This window comes from Anser cygnoides, chromosome 4, assembly GCF_040182565.1.
Source record: "Anser cygnoides isolate HZ-2024a breed goose chromosome 4, Taihu_goose_T2T_genome, whole genome shotgun sequence".
In the NCBI taxonomy this organism is placed as follows: Eukaryota; Metazoa; Chordata; class Aves; order Anseriformes; family Anatidae; genus Anser; species Anser cygnoides.
In genome coordinates this window covers 36,517,627-36,535,382 of record NC_089876.1, presented here as the reverse complement: position 1 = coordinate 36,535,382, position 17,756 = coordinate 36,517,627, and the positions used below count along the sequence as shown (strand labels likewise).

At 36.1% G+C, this 17,756-nt stretch overlaps 2 protein-coding genes and 1 long non-coding RNA gene across 7 annotated transcripts in view; 1 reads left to right on the top strand and 2 right to left on the bottom strand.

Annotated features, from left to right (window-relative positions):
- Positions 1 to 1,112: 1,112 nt before the first annotated feature.
- Positions 1,113 to 7,752, bottom strand: SLC25A31 (solute carrier family 25 member 31). 2 transcript variants are annotated; one of them, XM_013191337.3, is made up of 4 exons: positions 6,795 to 7,752; positions 5,659 to 5,727; positions 2,850 to 2,975; positions 1,113 to 1,277 (listed from the first exon to the last, which is right to left on the bottom strand). In XM_013191337.3, exons 1-4 carry the CDS (start codon positions 7,185 to 7,187, stop codon positions 1,251 to 1,253), a joined length of 615 nt encoding a protein of 204 aa, XP_013046791.2. In that variant the 5' UTR covers positions 7,188 to 7,752; the 3' UTR covers positions 1,113 to 1,250. The 2 variants fall into 2 exon arrangements, with proteins under 2 accessions (XP_013046791.2, XP_013046793.2); XM_013191339.3 differs by lacking the exons at positions 1,113 to 1,277; positions 2,850 to 2,975 and adding an exon at positions 3,135 to 4,649.
- A 95-nt stretch (positions 7,753 to 7,847) lies between these two features.
- LOC125184557 (uncharacterized) lies at positions 7,848 to 15,303 on the top strand. Its single transcript, XR_007168730.2, has 3 exons — positions 7,848 to 7,988; positions 11,821 to 11,936; positions 15,185 to 15,303. It is a non-coding gene; the product is annotated as an uncharacterized lncRNA (long non-coding RNA).
- The window catches only part of INTU (inturned planar cell polarity protein), a 49,288-nt gene continuing 41,454 nt past the window's right edge, over positions 9,923 to 17,756 (bottom strand). For 3 of the 4 annotated variants that reach the window (XM_048078130.2, XM_013191334.3, XM_013191331.3), the window contains exons 13-16: positions 17,515 to 17,612; positions 16,651 to 16,840; positions 12,560 to 12,711; positions 9,923 to 10,781 (exon numbers count right to left, since the gene is read on the bottom strand). In XM_048078130.2, the coding sequence (XP_047934087.2) occupies positions 10,670 to 10,781; positions 12,560 to 12,711; positions 16,651 to 16,840; positions 17,515 to 17,612 (552 nt within the window). In that variant the 3' untranslated portion in view covers positions 9,923 to 10,669. The remainder of the gene's footprint in view (positions 10,782 to 12,559; positions 12,712 to 16,650; positions 16,841 to 17,514; positions 17,613 to 17,756) is intronic. The other variant, XM_066995972.1, reaches the window with a different exon arrangement.

Here is a 17,756-nt window from a genome sequence, read left to right as displayed (position 1 = left end):
GCTCTGTACTGAGAAAATCTTAGATGCTTAGCAAAATCTGTTTTTCTTCAGTAAAGAACACTAAGGAACATTTTCCTCTTGTTTCACGTACAGCAAAGAAGAGATCTTTTAACTATTTACCTGATGTAATGCTCTGTTATCAGGTTGCAATTGCTAAATTTAGGAAGGCTGTGATCCTTCCTCTGATGCTTCTTTTAAGCTTTACTGGGCAAGCAGAAGGCTTAAGAATTAAATCCTAATCCTAAAGGTGCTCTGAAACGTTTAAATGTTATTAAAACTTCTACAGCTTTTTTGTTTCCTTTAGTAACACTGAAACATTTTTTATAGCAAGTAGATTTTCAGTTCAGATTACTAATCAATAGCCCATCCATCAGCTGTTTTCCAGGGTGTTTAAAAAGATGTTAAGGTTTTGACTAGCACAATAATGTAAAAACATAAGAAAGCTAAAACAGAGCACACAGTACAGTTTTTAATCTAGCCCACCGTGGTTTTGAACAAAAGAAAACAAAGCAAAAAGGAAGATTTGTTAGAGAACTCGGCACCACACTGACTAAAACCTGCCCCAAGTGCTTACAGGTGAAGGAAAGAAGGGATGAGGAGCAGTGAATGTTCACAAGCATGTGCATTACTGTTTCTGTACAAGTTGGTGCTCAAGTACTGAACCCTCCCTTTGCCTTTTTCCAAGTGCAGTACAAGTGGAAATTGTGGCAATTCTTAAATTTTTAAAAATTCAACAGTGTAGCAAAGACAGCCCACAGGAGTATCAGACCGTTGTGCTCTCCACGGCAAAGCACTTGGGAAATGCAATCGCCCGCTGTGGAACCCAGCATAATGACTGCAACAGATCTCTCAGATAGCTCAGAGTAACACGACTGTTCTGACAGAGTGCTTTCTTGTGGATGTGCTTGGTGAATTGTCAAACCATTTCGGGTTTGGAACTGCGGTCTGTCTTGGGGAGTGTATTAGGAACGGACACCAGTTTTGTCTTCACTCCCAAAAACATAATACACATTTTTTTGAGAGATGAATCTAAAGCTGACATCTTTATGTGAAATTCTACTGGAAACAAAACACTGTGTGTGTGTGTGTGTATATATATATATATGTATATATATATAACGTTATATATATATACATATATATTTACTTAATGTAAATTATTTGACCTTAGTTACTAAGAAATTAGTTACTTTCAAAGTCAAATCCACTTGCTATACCTAGGTAAGCTTCTGGTCTCTTCTAGACTCTCATCAAAGTATGAGATCACTATCGATTTCCTGAATATAAGAAATGCAGGAAATAAATCAATGATGAGCATTCACAAAAAAAAATAAAAGCAAGCATAGTAATAAAGCTAGAAAGCATTGGAATATTTTATTCTAACTCTACATGAATATATGCAAATTAAAGGATATGTGGTAACGGTTATTACTATCTAGCTGACAGAAATCAACTTTACTGAACGCAGTAACTGTACTGTACTCATTATTTCAGAAAGTTACCACAGCTAGCAAATACACTTTTAACTGAAGAAACAGAAAGTGCTATATTTAATCCGGGGCTTCCTCTTGGATCAGAATGAGTGTCACAATATGAAATTGATTCTGTATGAATGGTAATTTCACCACCATAAAAATCATACTGAACAGCAGCTTTATTTGTACCTGAGGTTTCAAAACTATGTAAACAAAACACGGACACCACCTGAAGTACATACATACCTACATATCCACAACATATCCAAATCATCTCATGTTGTTTCCTGTGTGCTAGTAAAACCATTATCTTATTTCATGTATTTTACGTTTTTAATAATCTTGATACTATTCTCTATCCCAGCAGTAGGTTAACTACCAGAAATACATGCAATTTTTTGGTAAGGCCAGCCGTGGGAAACATAGTGCTGTTCATATTCAGAAGTACTAACTATAGGCTGACTGCTCACTAAGCAGAGAAAGCAGAATCTGAAGACAGTTAAATCATATTTAGTTTGTAAGGAAGAAGTGCTTTCTAATAGTGTTTGTCCACTATAAGCTTCAAGGATTTCTGTTATTTGGGACAGATTTAGGACAGATTACCAGAGGTATGCAGGCATTACATAAGAAGCTAAGTATCTCCTGGAGTATTTTGAAAACAACTATGCCAACATTTGTTCTGATTTTCTTTTCATTTTCTGGAGTACAGAGAGAAAAGAAGATACACCTGAAACCTCACTTAGAGACGCGTCTTTGGAACTAGCATCTCCTTTTTGTCATCAGATGGCAAAACTTTCTCAGTGATGCAGGGAACAAGGTCCCGATCATTTTTGTTTTTTATTTCACGTGCAAAGATGCTCTTGATGTTTAGAACATACTTTATGAAAAGTACTTCAAATGCTACTTAACTGCCTAGTAAAATTACCTAATAACTAGCAACAAGATAGCTAAAAATACACTTTCCTATAATTCCCAGCATATACTGAGCTTTGCAGAACATTGATTCTATTTCACACATGAAGAATATCTGTATGCCACAAAGCCTAGTCTTCCAACTGTATTAGCTGGACTAATAAAGCATATTATTCTACCCACAGACCCATCTTAATCCAAATACCAAGCATCTGAGTAGGAGAAAGAAAACAGATCTCACTTTTCTACTAAAATCTCTCATCAAGCTGTTAACTGAACATATTTTTAGCCAGATTCCTGCAATGCCATTATTTCAGATCTATCTTCTTTTCTTTCTGGAGCTGTTTCCCCTTCTTTTTCTGAATAGTCTCACATGCTGTAAGGCTATACAGCACTCCAATTAGCATGCCAAGTTTCAAAGATCTAGTAATTTCCAGAAAAGAACTGTAAGCTAGATCATACCTGCATCATCATGCGTCTCCTGACAGTGTCAAACGGATATGACAGCATTCCTGAGAACATAGTCACAACTTGAGCAATGAAAAAGGAAAGAATGAGTGGAGTTTGTTTTGGATTTGGCAATAATCCCTGCAAAATAAAACAAAAACGTAACCCTGTACTAGGTCTCCAAAATGCACGCCCAATCTAGCAGATAGCAAATAATTCCATTGTTGTTGTTAATCCTACCGTAAAATGACTTGGCTCTTCAGTAATATACTCTGTTGAACATGCATAACTGTAAAGACAAAAGCTATAGCTAACACTTTCATTAGTTCATAATGAATTAATATTTTAAATGATACAGATTTAAAACGTGCATTTTGATTCATAAGAGCTATCTTAATGGTATCGTAACGTCCAAAATATGAGGCTCAGCATACAATGATTCCCTGTACTGAAATGCCAAAACCCTGGTACAGGCCAGGAAGTCCATCTGTCTTTGCAATTTTAACAATACAGTCACCGAGTCCCTGGAAGCTCAGAAGCACCTAATATAAAATAAATTCACGCACACCGTTATGTACTATGACTGAAACATTTAACATATCAAAATAGTATGAAGAATAATTATTTCCTCCACTTATGAACAAAACATTAAGAAAATGTACAAAACTGTGGATGGATGAAGACACAGGTTATTAGTTCTGATGGAGACTACTCGTTCCAGTAAATATAAACCTAAAGGAAAAGTCAAACAGATACTGGTACCCAGCTGCTGAAACGCTTTCACGCCAAATAACTATCACTTAATTTTTGCCCTAATTCATCAAAATACTCCAGTAAGAATTCTCTAACCCTCTCCCTGAGATTTCTCCCGCTAATACCATGCTTACACTTTCTCCCCACACATTGTTACTCAAATATGTGGTAAGTACCACTCATTTCAGCTTTTCCCCACAGCAGAACACTAGCCATAAGCTGTGATATAGTTAAACAAAAGAATCCACTTTTTATATCTGTACATTTTTCTCATTTACAGGATTCTCGACAGGTGAAAACTCAGCAAGTAATAAACCAATCTTACTTCAAACTCTCAAACCATGCACATTATTGTACTGAAGGTATCCTGAAAATATGAATTCAGCCAACACAAACTGTTGCTCACTTGAGTAGCAAGCAGAAGGGGCAAGCTGCAATTTCAAGATGATTGACTGTGCCTGTATTACCTTCTATACAAACAGTGTCTGGCATGTAGATACAGCTGGCGTTCTTCATAAGAGGTTCCTTTGCACTTTACTTTCCACAAGCTAAAGTATTTTTTTTTTAAAAGATAATCCAGAAAGCAAAAAATCACGCATGCAACCATACTCTCTTCTCGATTTCCTATCCTGCACAAAGCACGTTAAGAAAGCATCCCAAGACCCTGAGCTTTAATAATGTATATGCTACTTTGTTAAATATGCTTCTAAAGAAATTAATCTTGAATGCTATTCAAGGAATGTTTCTAAAATTTGAGTCACAAGCACATACACATGTAGGCCATCTGGAAACGTTTCCAGGAGGCGGAAAGGAGATTTGAAGAACTATAAACACTGTTATTTACATCATGCATGTTTTACTTTTTGCACTGTTAAGAAAAGAAAGAAAACAGCAACCATAAACTCTTTACATATGAAGAAATTGCAGATGAAAAAGGACAGCTTAAGAATTTGCATGCAATACAGAGAGATTAATCCAGCATTAACGACTGACAACATTCTTCTTGGTAAGAAACACCAGGAAAGCCTGTGGCAAGTACAGTTCCTGGCATTGCAGAAAAAACTGTCAACAAGAGAAATGACAGATCATTGGACTTTTGTTTAAATTATGAAAACCTAACCAAAGAAATTCTAAAACAGATAACCTAAAAAAGACACAAATAAAGCAGATTTTCAGCTATTTCCACACGAAAAAACTAGAGATAAAGAACTTATTTTCCATTCTGATATGAATGAATTTTATGTAATTTTCCAAATTCCAGTATGAACACTTTGCATTCCAAGATCTGTATTTCTTGTAATTAATTTCCTGGGTGCTGACCTCTTGTCTCTTCACAAAAATCCATCCAAGTTAAAGAACGTTCTTCTTCAAGTATATAAAATTGCAAAATTAGGCAGCATAACCCAATTTGCTTTTTGAACCATAACCTAAAATTGTTCCATTCCTTTTCCTGCTCCTTTTGTACAAAACTTGCACTGTAATACCAAAAGCTTTTTCTGGCAGTTGCATAGTAACAATTATCAAGAAAATAATGCAAAGAGAAGTAAGAAGACAGATAAAGACAGACTTCTGCTTGAGGGACACAACCCAAGAATTTTATGCATGAAAATAAAAACAGCTGTAATTTCATGAGTGAGATTACACATGAACATAAATATTTTTGAGATTAGAGTCCCTGATTGTGCAATCATAACTGTGAAAATATGACTGGGATTTTTGACAAAGCCCTGAAACATAGGTGCCTGAGTCCAAGATTTTGAATATACAACAAAATACTTAAAACGATTAATTTTGAAATAACTGTATGTCCTGAACAAAACTTTGAAAATTTTGACTTCAGTTATAAGCACTTACACACACCTTATGAGGTTGTTAATCAATGAAGATCGAAACAAATTTAATTACCTCAAGAATAATCTACGCAGTAAGCCACGCACACTTTAAAAACACTCATTACAAAATCTATCAACATGTTACCAAGAATTACCAACCATGAGAGAAAGAACTGCTCAGTGCTTGGCCAGATCTAGTTAATTTATCAAACAGAACTAATAGACAATAGATTATTTACCTGTTGTTCTTTATCCACTTTGGACATACGAATTGGTTTGTACTTGTTCTTAAAAGCAAAGTTTAGAGCCTGTGTTGGAAAATATCATATAATGTTTACCAAATTGCCATGCCAGAAGCTGAGAAATCCTACAGGAAAAGAAATGGATTATTAACATACATTTCCACAGTTTACAGTACACCAAGGCTATCACACAACTTTCCTTCCACTGTTTCTATTTTGGTATGAGCTGTAACAAAGGCCAAAAATATTCCTTTTCAGGTCATTTATTTTATGGGCTTTTGGATTTATTCTGACACTTCCCAACGGATGCACGTGTTAGCACAAGAAAATCTGTAACTACAAGACAAACAGCAATAATGCTGAGAAATGGGAAACATTTTCAACTTCCTCACTTCAAAAATTTATAAGACTAAGGATACTGATGTAAACTGCAGCCTGGAAACAGGCTAACATTTCACCTGTGTAGAAACTGTTTCCTTGAAGTAGCCTGCCTATGCATTTTAGCTTCCACAGGGGGTGCTCAGACACCATATTAAAGCAATGACTAAATGGTTTATACACATATGAGAAACTTCATAGGGCTTTTGTAATTACATCCTGTTTCTAAAGGAAGAAAATAATTCCTTTGGACACTAAGAGAAATGCACTAAGACGTTAAATGCAGCTGAAGAGCTAATGCAGAAACAGATGTTATGGGAATCATGAGAAGAAGCATATGCAGAGATGCTCACAGACATTGCACCTGCACTGCGGCTGGCTCTCATCAGTGCTGTTAGATTTGGGCAAGCAGTGATGACAGCCATCTCTGTAATGTGCAGCCATGCTCTTCATTCAAATATCTTGTTATTATTGGCGAAGGTAAAGACTCCTTAATGATACAGAAAAGTCAAAACTAAGTGTTCATTTCTTACTTCAAGTACTCTTTCATATGCATCAACATGGGGATGTCAAATACAAGCAGTGCTCTGAAAAACTATCAGAAGGAAAACATTAAAGATGTTTCACACTGTCCACAACCACTGAGCACAATTTTGCTACTATGTCACATGAATGCACCACCACTCAGTGGCTGCAGGTTTCACTCCTTTTCTGAAAAAACAGAAATCCTGGGGGAACTCCCATGGCAAACTCACCCTCTCAGGTAATGCCACTCTGAACACCAGCAGCCCGTGATGCAGCCCACGATGGCTTCTCCGTTGCTGTCGACACAGAGGTGTTTCTAAAAGCTTTTGTTTCCTGGGCTCTATACCTTGCTCCCTGGAGATGTGCACAAAGCAGTCGATCATGCCCTTGTACTGCTGGTCTGCCTGGATCTGCTTGGATGAGGCCTGCACCTGCAGCAACGGCTTCACTCGCTCGACAGGCACCACGGCCATCTTGGAGATGGCGGCCGCCACGCCGCCGGCCAGCAGGTCCTTCGCGAAGGACAAGGGGTCGAACAGCCCCCCACCCTGTGGGGCTGCCATGGTGCCCACCTCCACCCCGTACCCTCTGCGGCCAGAAAGACCTGGCCTCTGTGTGCACATGGCCCCTGGGCAGGTGGCAATGCCTAGTGGTGGCTGCGTGGCTTCACCCCACCATTAACGGCCTCGAGGGGCAGGGGGGTGGCAGTGCCCTCCCTTGATGGCTGGTTGTTTCTGCCACCTTTCTGGAGCACTGAAATCCAGGCCCTCAGTGGACACTGTGGCAGATTTTTCCCCCATTGGCTGCCGGGGGGAAAGTTAACCAAAAGGCCTGTTACAGAATCACAGAATCCTCTAGGTTGGAAGAGACCTCCAAGATCACCCAGTCCAACCTCTGACCTACCACTAACAAGTCCTCCACTAAACCATATCACTAAGCTCTACATCTGAACGTCTTTTAAAGACCTCCAGGGATGGTGACTCAACCACTTCCCTGGGCAGCCCATTCCAATGCCTAACAACCCTTTCGGTAAAGAAGTTCTTCCTAATATCCAACCTAAACACATCATTCAGGCCAATTTGGTGATCAGCTGTCAGAACATGTAAGGGACACAGACAGACTGCACCTGGGAATCAAAAGCTGGAAGAGTGAACGATGCACTGCTACATGTACCTACAGCTATCCTTATATTAAACACAATCGGACAAAGATCAACAAATCTTATTCCTAAATAGTCTCCATCCCTGAACTGGAGTCAGCAAGCTTCACAGAAACTTGGGGAACTTTCCAGAAGGTTCTGTAAGCTGCGGAAACTGGCCCCTCTCCCACAACAAGAAACCAGGAAAAAAGAACAACTAACAAATGGTTTAAGCCAGAATATTTGCTGATTACATTGAACTGTGTGTTAATGAACATCATATATAGTAAGTCAAAACACAATTTAGTATGTTATTTATACCCATTCTGTTACAGTTCATAAGCGTCAATTCCTGCTAGAACTGCTGATAGCAAGAAAGTATTTTCTTTCATTGCTTTACCACCCCTATGTCTACAAACTTTATTACTAACAAAGGCATGAAGTACCGTATTTATTCAGTCATTTTTAATCATTAATGTTTTTAAAGTGATTTTATTGCTTGCATTCCCTTGAAATTAGTCATTTTAACCCAGATACTCCACTGATTTTTGGTACACGTTGCCTTGCCAATAATTCTTGTAAGTCATAATTTAAACACAAAATAAATACATTTCTTCTGAACTTTAACACTGCCAGTTCAACTCCTTTAGTAGCTTCTCCATATCTGTTCCTTTAAACATTAATTCCATACACCACGATTCACAGCTATAATCTTCCTTCAGGTTACTATACTACAAGATTTGTATCAAAGCTCATAAAAATCTGTGTTCTGTAGGAAATTAAGTCCTATCCTTTGGGGCTCTTTTTAAGCATCTCTTAAAAATCTACAAAATCAAGTCTATGCTCAGCTGGGGAACAAATTAACCGTTAAGAGTCTCCTTAAGTGTAGTATCAACAAGATTAAGGCAGATTTTGCAACATCTTATTGCTGAACTACACCGAGTATAAAAGTTGTACCATATTCTGATAGATGCCCTTAATTCTTTTTAAGATGGGGTTTCCTGTGAAGGAGCAAGCTAACCTAAATAGCTGGTTGCTGCTGAAGGAGCCTCTTTCCTTCAGTTCCCCTTTTCTCCACACATACCTACATATTCATACTGTCTTTTTTTGCATTGACTTAGCCCAACCAAGTCAACAGAGTTTAGCCCACTACTCTGGCAGCCAAGTAACCTAGAAAGAAAATCTTTTAATAAGTTAGCAAAATTAATTAGGCCTAAGTCTTTGTTTCCATTGTTTATAATGATGGCCTGCTTTTCTGTATTCCTTTTACCATCTACGAAGAAACAATATTCAAAGCCTTCCTATTTTAGACTTTTTAAAGGTGTTTTTTAAAGTATTGCCCATACTGTTCCCTTTTTTCTTTCCTTTTTTTTTTTTTTTAAATTTCCCAAACAGTAAATCTCATATCACTTAATTTACAGATGGGCAACATAAATGTAAAAGCACTATTTATGCAACTCAGCTCTGTACATCTCAAAGTGATACACTATTTCTCATCAAGGGACCATAAATTCTGGAGAAGGCTGATTTATAAAACCTTCCATCACATGCTTAAACTTCAGGCCTAAGACTTCAACTGCTTGGAATTAAAGCAACTGTTGAATGATTCAAGCCAAGCTGTGAATCACTTGTAGGGAGTGAACAGTCAAAAGCGTTTGATTGATTATTTTAGAATTAGTCTAAACAGTGCAATTTACTTGTTAAAACAAGATCAAAGGATTTGATCATGAGAGCCTATGGAACTGAATTTACTTTTCTAAAGACTTAATTTTATTTTTTTGATCCCATTGTTTAAAATGCAATTTTAGTCATGCATTTTATGGAAAACACTTAGGAAAAGCAAGTAGAAGTAGCAGAAAGGAAAAAAAAATGCACCGTTGACATGGAATGTGATGAGACACTATGCAGATGGCCAAATCTAAGTGTGCTGGCTAGGAGTAAAAATGGCCCAAAATCATACATTTTAAACTAAACCTTTAGTACAGAAAGCTTTAGGAGCAGCTAGTCTATAAACTACAAACCTTTCAACAATTTGTAGGAAAGCTGAATTCTGCAGAAGACTTCTGATTTTGCAAGTATTTTGCCTTCTCTTGCCTTGTACTGATGTAAGCTAAATTATTTTTTTAATATCCAGTGGTAAGTTGTAGAAGACTTAGCTAAACAAACACTGTTCAAATGAACAAAAGAGAAAATATGTTAAAAAATAGAGTAGCACTGTACTGGACTTTGAAAAATAAACATTTTTATTAAGAAATTATGATTATAATACAAAGTAGCTATCCATGCAAAAACAAAAATATTACCCTCTGCACCTCTTTTTTGTACCTTCAAAACAGTTTTTTAACAAATGTGTTATTTACAATAAAAATCATGAAATCAAGTAAAACATCACTCACGCTATAGGCCTTGAGTGTGCAGCAGACTATACTGGCAAAAATTGTAAGACATCAGTTTTGTGTGGCTAAAGGCCGTTAATCTGCTAAAAGATTTTTCTGTGTTGATTAACATAATGTTACTGAATACATTTCAGTATTTTTTATGCCCTTAGAGGTACAAAATCTTCATTAATGGGTAAATATATTTTTCCTCATCGGTGAGTGCCAAATATTCACAGAGCACTTTGAGGATATCAACTCATCATTTTACATTGAATACTGTACACTGAACAGCAGTGAACGTACAAATTATGTGAGGTTTTCATATAATAAAGTTACAATTGGGATAAATAATTTGGCACTATATAAAAATAAGAACTTTGGTTCTCTGAAAACTTCTTAAGTATTCAATTGATGAGGTCATTGGAATCATCTCTGAAGTTTCACCTGTGTCATACCACAATGTTGATTTACTTTCTTAAAAGCATTTCAAAGATATGCTATAGGTGGATACCACAGTTGAGTTATTTTCTCGTTATACTTAAGTACTTTAAAAAGACAACAAGGATGGCTGAATATTCATGAAGCTCATCTATGTAGCTAAACCAAAGGACAGTTTAAAGGCCAGTTCAACAGCAACTTCTGTGACTGAGTCATGAAAACAGACATAAAACTCCTGAGGCTTTGGATGCAGGAAGAGTCTCCTGAAAAACAACAACAAAACACATAAAAATAAGAAATCATAGGTGTGAGCTTTTTCTTTTTGACTGTTCAATATATTATGGTTATAATCTTACGGTTTCAGTATGACGTTAAGAACAATTGCTGTGTAAAACTGCTGGCAAATTGCTGTGGCTCTCCTGCATTATCTTACTGATTTCATATATTAGATTCTTAAAGCAACAATTTCTGTTCAGTTTTCTCAAGACTACCTGAAAACCAGTCTTCAGGTTTTTAGTATGTATGTCAATGGTGCTGTTGTGTTTGCAGTAATCCAACTTTCGGGACTACAAGCTGCAATCAGATTACTTGGGAACAAGCTCCAGTATTTACATATTTACTCATTTTTAAACTTCACACAGCCTGGCCTGTACATTCCTACATATGTCACTCTAACACAGTCTTCAAGGGAAAGAACTAAATAGGAAAGCTCTTAATATACTTGTGCATAACTCTGCATAGCATTATAATGTAGCATATAGCTCTGTAAATATTAATGCATTGCCCCAGATGTAACACATTATCCGATAATGCAGAGACTGAAAGATTATTGTTATTACTTAAAAGATATCAACAGCAGCCTCAACGTTTGCCGGGTTCTTAATTTTTCCAGCCACAGGATAGCGCTTATTAGCAAATGAACTGTAGTTATGTACAATCCACTGTGTGATTCAGTCGTTTTTGTTTTGCTTTTAAACATCTGACTTGAAGGCAAACAAGTTCAAAAAAAGCTCTGGTAGAGAATTTCTACATTATTATTCCTGGCCAAAATCATTACCTGTGGATGACATTTCTTCTCATTATAGTAAAAAAAAAAAAAGCTCTTATGCCATATTCAAAATATATTTTGCCCATTTCAAAGACTTTCCTATTTGTGCAATAGTTGAACTAACCAATAATCATAATTTAATGAATCATAATCATTTATCTTCCTTTCACACCCTAGCCATACTGAGTTATTATTTCATATGGTGAAAGTATAGCTTTCACTTCATCATTTGCATTTTTCTTTCTATTTTCTAGTAGGAATACCGAAGACAGAAGATAAATCCAGAAAAGAAGGCAAAATCCTGCTGACTGACTAATCTTGACATGACTGTCTGCTTAATGCGGATACAAAGTAGACATCACGAAATATGGTCAGTAAAGGACAGAACAACACATAAGAAGTGGTGGCTACTGGCTTACTGGCCTAGGCTTAAAACAATTATAAGAGTTGCTATGTTCTCAATTGTCAAGTGATGATACATGCTATTTTCTCATTACACTTAATTATTTTTTTTTAAAATCTTACTATTACTATTTAATACCTAGGGCAAAATGCTGTTCTGTCAGGCAAATAAGGTTTAGCTATGTAGCAATAACAATATATGTCATTACGAAAATCACTTAAGTGACATCATAGCAAACGGATTGTGATTTGTGGTAATGGCAGAACTTTGAAAGCAAACTCAGAGTATGATTACAGCACTTTAGCATGTTTGCAGAGCACAGAGCAGCACGGTGCAGTGCTGTGCCTTGTGCCAGCTCTGTGGTGTTAACACACTATCATGCTGCTCCCAAGTTAACAACATTTACGTTTAACACCAGATGGGACATCACAGTAATGCAGCTTCCTAGATCCCAAATCAAAGCTACCTCATCAGAGTCCGCTTGAGTATTTCTGTGATTTGCTACAGTTAAATTTTTTCCTAAAGAGTACAGGGGCACATTCAAAATGGAAAATCTGGGGAGAAATAGACACATTTGTCTTTAAACTTACCCCACAACCCAGTAACTCATCGTTGGTGGTGGTTTCTTTTGATCAGTCCAGTTGTCAGGAGAGCATTCAAACAAAACTCCATGTTCTCTTATCAGATCTAGGTCTTCATCTGCTGTACTAAATTCTGAAATCTTGCTGCCTTTCTTCTTCTTCTTTAAAAAAAAATAAAAAGGTGAAGTGTTAGTAAAGAATTAATTTTTTACGTAAATTACTAGCAAATATAACTATAACATGCTTTCTTCAGGAAGCTGCTGAATGATATTGCTTTCAAAAAGCCAGATTTAGAAGAGAACTATTTTGCTTATATGATTCTTTTCTCCACAATTTTGTTACTTTGGCATAAACAGTCTTTTTTTTTTTCCCCCTCATTGTCATGCAATTAGGAGGTTGTATAGCATAATCCTTTTTTTTTTTCCTCTATCTGAAAAACATTCTCTCAAAGACATTTGAGATAATACAGCTTCATTAAAAACAGTGTGTTAAACAGTTTAACCTCTCATCTCCCTTTCTTTGTTTGCCTTCCTAACGCCTTAAGAATTGCGATAGTAAAAGCCTATTCAATAAACTTGGTCAGGCAGGGGATTTTTTTTTTAAGCAAACAGTTGAAGTACTTTGCGCAGAGCATTTTCTTGCTTATACTTAGTGTAAGTGCATAATGTACATTTTTTTGTTTTGTTGATTTTATTTTTTTTGAGGGCTATGCTTTATGTAGAGCTTTCGAACAAAACTTGTAAGAGTTCCAGGTGTGGAACTGAACCCCTGGTACCCGTTTAGTAAGGATCAAATTGCATGCACAAATCTACTTTGCTCTGTCTTGGTGCTCAACGGTTCTGTAAGTCCAATAAAGCTACTTTTCTTTTTACCAGAAATGGGAAGGGAAAAAGACCAGAACAGACACTGAGATAAGCAGAGGAAAAATTTTGAAAGGGTTTGTCACTTGTCCAACTCTTCTCCCCCTGAAGTCAAAGGATGTTTATTACTCTTTTGTATATGTCTACATAATGAAAAAACAAGCTTTGTATCTTTTTTTCCTTTTGAAGCATGAGAAGTGAGATGAGATTATGGGAATGCGTCGAAATCCCTTCAAAACAAATCTGTTTTTAAGAGAACTGTTAAGAGGAGGCATCTCTGGTTCCATTGCAACCATGCCAATGTTCCAATCAGTAGCTTCTGAGAGGAAAGAAAAGGCTTTCTTGGAGGCTAAAAAAAAACAATAAAACATACATAGGGAACTTGTCTGCCACATGCAGAAGTGTAAACCAACATATCTTAATCTGCCTATGATATTGAAAATGTGGGGAGTGTCTAGAAGAGAAAAGATGATCACGGTACCACAACTATGCTGTCTCTCAAAATGTTAAAGAAAAATGAACCTTAGCACTTGGAAAACAAAATGGCTAATATTTGCCTGAACAAATGTCTTTTAGATTTCCCTAAGCATGCTTTGGATTAAATTCATAAAGTATATTCTGAATTACTACACGCAGTAGAAGAAATTTCAGAATAGATGACAATACTGCATCTTTAGTATGTAATATTATAAAATGTAAAACCTGTTCTTGCTAATGCTGCTACTGAAGAGATTTAAAGAATATGTTAGAATGCAGTCTTATGATTTTTCCCTCAACAAAAAAATGGGGTTGCTACCATGCAATTTCCAAGTGGACATTTGTTTAAATTTCAGCATGTCTTAACATGCATACTGAAAATACTAAAGAAAAAGAACGTATTAAGATGGGATACTGGATGGAAGTGTGGACATGATTTACTTCTGTACTTTTATGTGCATAAAGAATTCTTTCCTTGTGATTTTAAATGTAAGAAAATATGATGATGAAGAAAATTAGACCAGAGCTGCCTGTTAGATCCAGGCATATATATTATAGGGTTTAAAACTACAGAACTTATTTTTGCTTAATTTCAACTTTTTTTTCCTCAACATTTTTGTGCATATTTAGAAATGGTAAATTTTCAGTTCTCAAAAAGTTACTAAAGCTTATTACTAATTACAATAATTTTTCATAATTGCTGCAATTTCCTAAATCCCAAACCATAACAATATTTACCTGATGTGATGTCAAAGAATAAACAGTATGATAGTGTATTTTTTTGTCCTTGTTTTTTTTTGTCATGCCCTATGAACACAGAAAACTTCTATTCATTCTTTTACATTTTCCTCATGCTCTAATGCAACCAGGCAGTTTCAGCCTTAATTGTTGAAACCAACAAAATCTACTCCCAATTTGTAGAGTCAAAATACTCTTAATTCTTTTTGTTACCAAGCTGGCTTACAGGAGATTCGTAGATTTTTCTCTAAGAGAAACTTTGTTCTGCAGCATGTGTTTAATTATTTTTGACTTTCAGGGCAGAATGAACACAGCTGCCCCAAAGAACCCAGAAAAGCGTATGCTGATACCTGTTGCCAAAACACAAGTTTTCACTTTTAAGCATGAGTTCTTCAGTTTTTATGAGCTATACCTAACAGTTGAATGGTTTATTTATTTTTCATATTTCATTTGTATTTTTGGTTTGAATTGTAAACTGTCCATTTAACATTTGTAACAGTTGTAAATGAAGGCAATTTGATCATAAGACATATTTGTGTATTCTCTCTGCTTCCTTTAGGGTTTCCAGATCTCCTGACAGAAGCGCCCAAAACACAAGACCCATTGCCAATGTCCCATTCAGCCAAACCTCAGTGTCATAGGAAGTTGACAGAACAATCCAAATTAATCCGTTTTTCTAACACTTAAATAAATAAAAAATCCCAGATGATTTACGAGACACAGTCTAACCAGAATTGACTTCTTCAGTAACTTAAAGAAAACATGAAGAGAAATTATACTGATATTTCCAAATGGCATTCATTCAATTTGTACTGTTATTCCCCATTTCTCATTTAACACACTTGGATTGTCACTTTAGGACCTAAGAAATTGCAACTGGTATATGTCATTCCACTTATATTTAATTATTTCTCTTTTTCAAATGGATTAAATAGATGGCAAAATTATCAGGGATGAAACGTTACCCTAATTTGGCTCATGCCAGTAAAAATCAACTGCACAATTAACAAACCAGACTTCTAGAAAAACAAAAAGTGCATTGAACACAAAATGTCTGTTCTGAGTGTCTCAAATTGATTCTAATACCTATTATTTAGATTTCTGCATTACTATTACTGTTTTACTTTGGATGGATCATTTGAAGAAAACAGAAAGTTGCAACCAAAATCAAGGTAGGACAACTGCTGGCATCATATCTATTTTTTTTTTCCAAGTACCCCACATAAATCTCTGGCAGCTGCCACTGGGCTTCAGCCTAAGTCTAGAGCAAAGCCTGAATCGGTATCTTTGTAGAGAGAAAAAAACCCTCACCTGTTCTGCCATCCCACATGATCTAAAATCCAAGAGATGATTTAGCAGCATAATTAAGAGGAATTAATCATTACGGCCAGTCATCTTCTAGGCAGATGTCAGTGTGGGCAAACTACTAGAGACATTAGTGTCTGGCAAGTGTCTAAGCGATCTCGGGTAGCACAGAGACCAAAAACCCAGAATGAACACCCTCTCAGCTTCAGAGAGGACCTCTTCAGGTCAGTGCTAAGACACACTGACCGGGCACTGAGGGGAGACTGCACTATCACTGTTCATATCAAACATTTTCTGTGAAAAACAGAGGACCTACATCTCCTTTTCCTGCCAGGGTGAAGTTTCCTTATAGAAATAAAATGACTAAAAAAAGACCCTTTTCACTCTACTTCTTACAGCTCTTAAACCCAGTATTTGAAACTTTTTGCTAAGTTAGAGTTCTAACATCAAACAGAAAAAGAAAATACTATACTGGATACATGGAGTATTTACTTCGATTGCATGGCTGGGGGGACACACTATAATTACATGCACACATGGTTGGATGCTCTGAGAAAGAACCCTCCCGTAACAGTGAAAGTGTCAGGTGCGTTACAAACTACCACACAAAGAGTCACCTGCCAGTGAACTTTTTTTTAAATAATGAAGTGAAAACAATCTTGAAATACTGAGTTGAGAATGTAAATAGAGTAAAACTGAAGTAAGATAAAGCTTTCATACTTCTTTTTTCATGGACTGCTGAAAAACTGAGCGAATTGAAAGGCAGCAACGATGAAAATTCTCGATTAACTGCGGGTGGATGGAGCCACCGAGCTGTGCTACTTCCTTGTGAGTTGGAGTAATAAAGATTCCTTGCATTGTTTCCAAAGATAAATAGTGGAAGAGGGTATTCTCAGGACCAGATGTCAACCTTAAAAAATAGGAGAATTCACTTAATATTCAAATAAATTTGTATGAAATTTCAGTTAAACAACGTACATTTTTTTCCCTTTAAACAGATCTGTCTTTTCTGGTAACTACAACGGAGTACAGAAAAGGAGACATTTGAAAGGTGCTTATTTTTATACCAAGGACATCTGCTAATTTGGACTGTTTATACTCAAATACGTATTTTTCAAGGAAGTATGTTACTAGTTAGATATTCTGCTTGCAATCTCAAAGCTTCTCATCAAAAAAGAAAAGGGAAAGGAGAAATAAAAGCTTTGAAGAAAAGGAAAGCTTTCTTTAGCACTCAAACAAAACACCAGATCAGACTGCATCGTCACAAGCAACAGCTAGAAACAAGGAAGGTCATGGCTTCAATGTCCTTTGTGCTTAGTGGCACCAGGGACACACAAAGTGTATGTGTGCCAAAAACTCATTTATTTGAACTTCTAAGGTTATACAATTATATGAAATGGACACATTTTACTGAAATATTCTTGAGAAAGTCTTCTCTTCTAATTTATACTCCATTAAGAGCTTGCATAGCAAAATTTTAGTTAGAATAAAATTATGCAAGAACTTCTGTGATCTGTGCATCTTCAAAAATCCATGCATGTATGACCTTAAAAATCAAATATTTAATAGAAAACAATTACTTACTTGATAGCATTAAAGAGTTCTATATCCTTCTCTGACAAGTTCTTTTTAGGGTTTCCTAAATTAAATGGATTTGGTAGGGTATGCTTTTTTCTAGTGACCTGAAAAACAAATAGATAGATGAACTAACAGACAAAATAAAGGTAAGGAAAGAACAAAATCAAACCAGGAAATCACCTATTTAAAAGAAAAAAAAATAATGCTTTTTAAAAGGCTCAGTTGCATCAACTAACATAAATGTATTT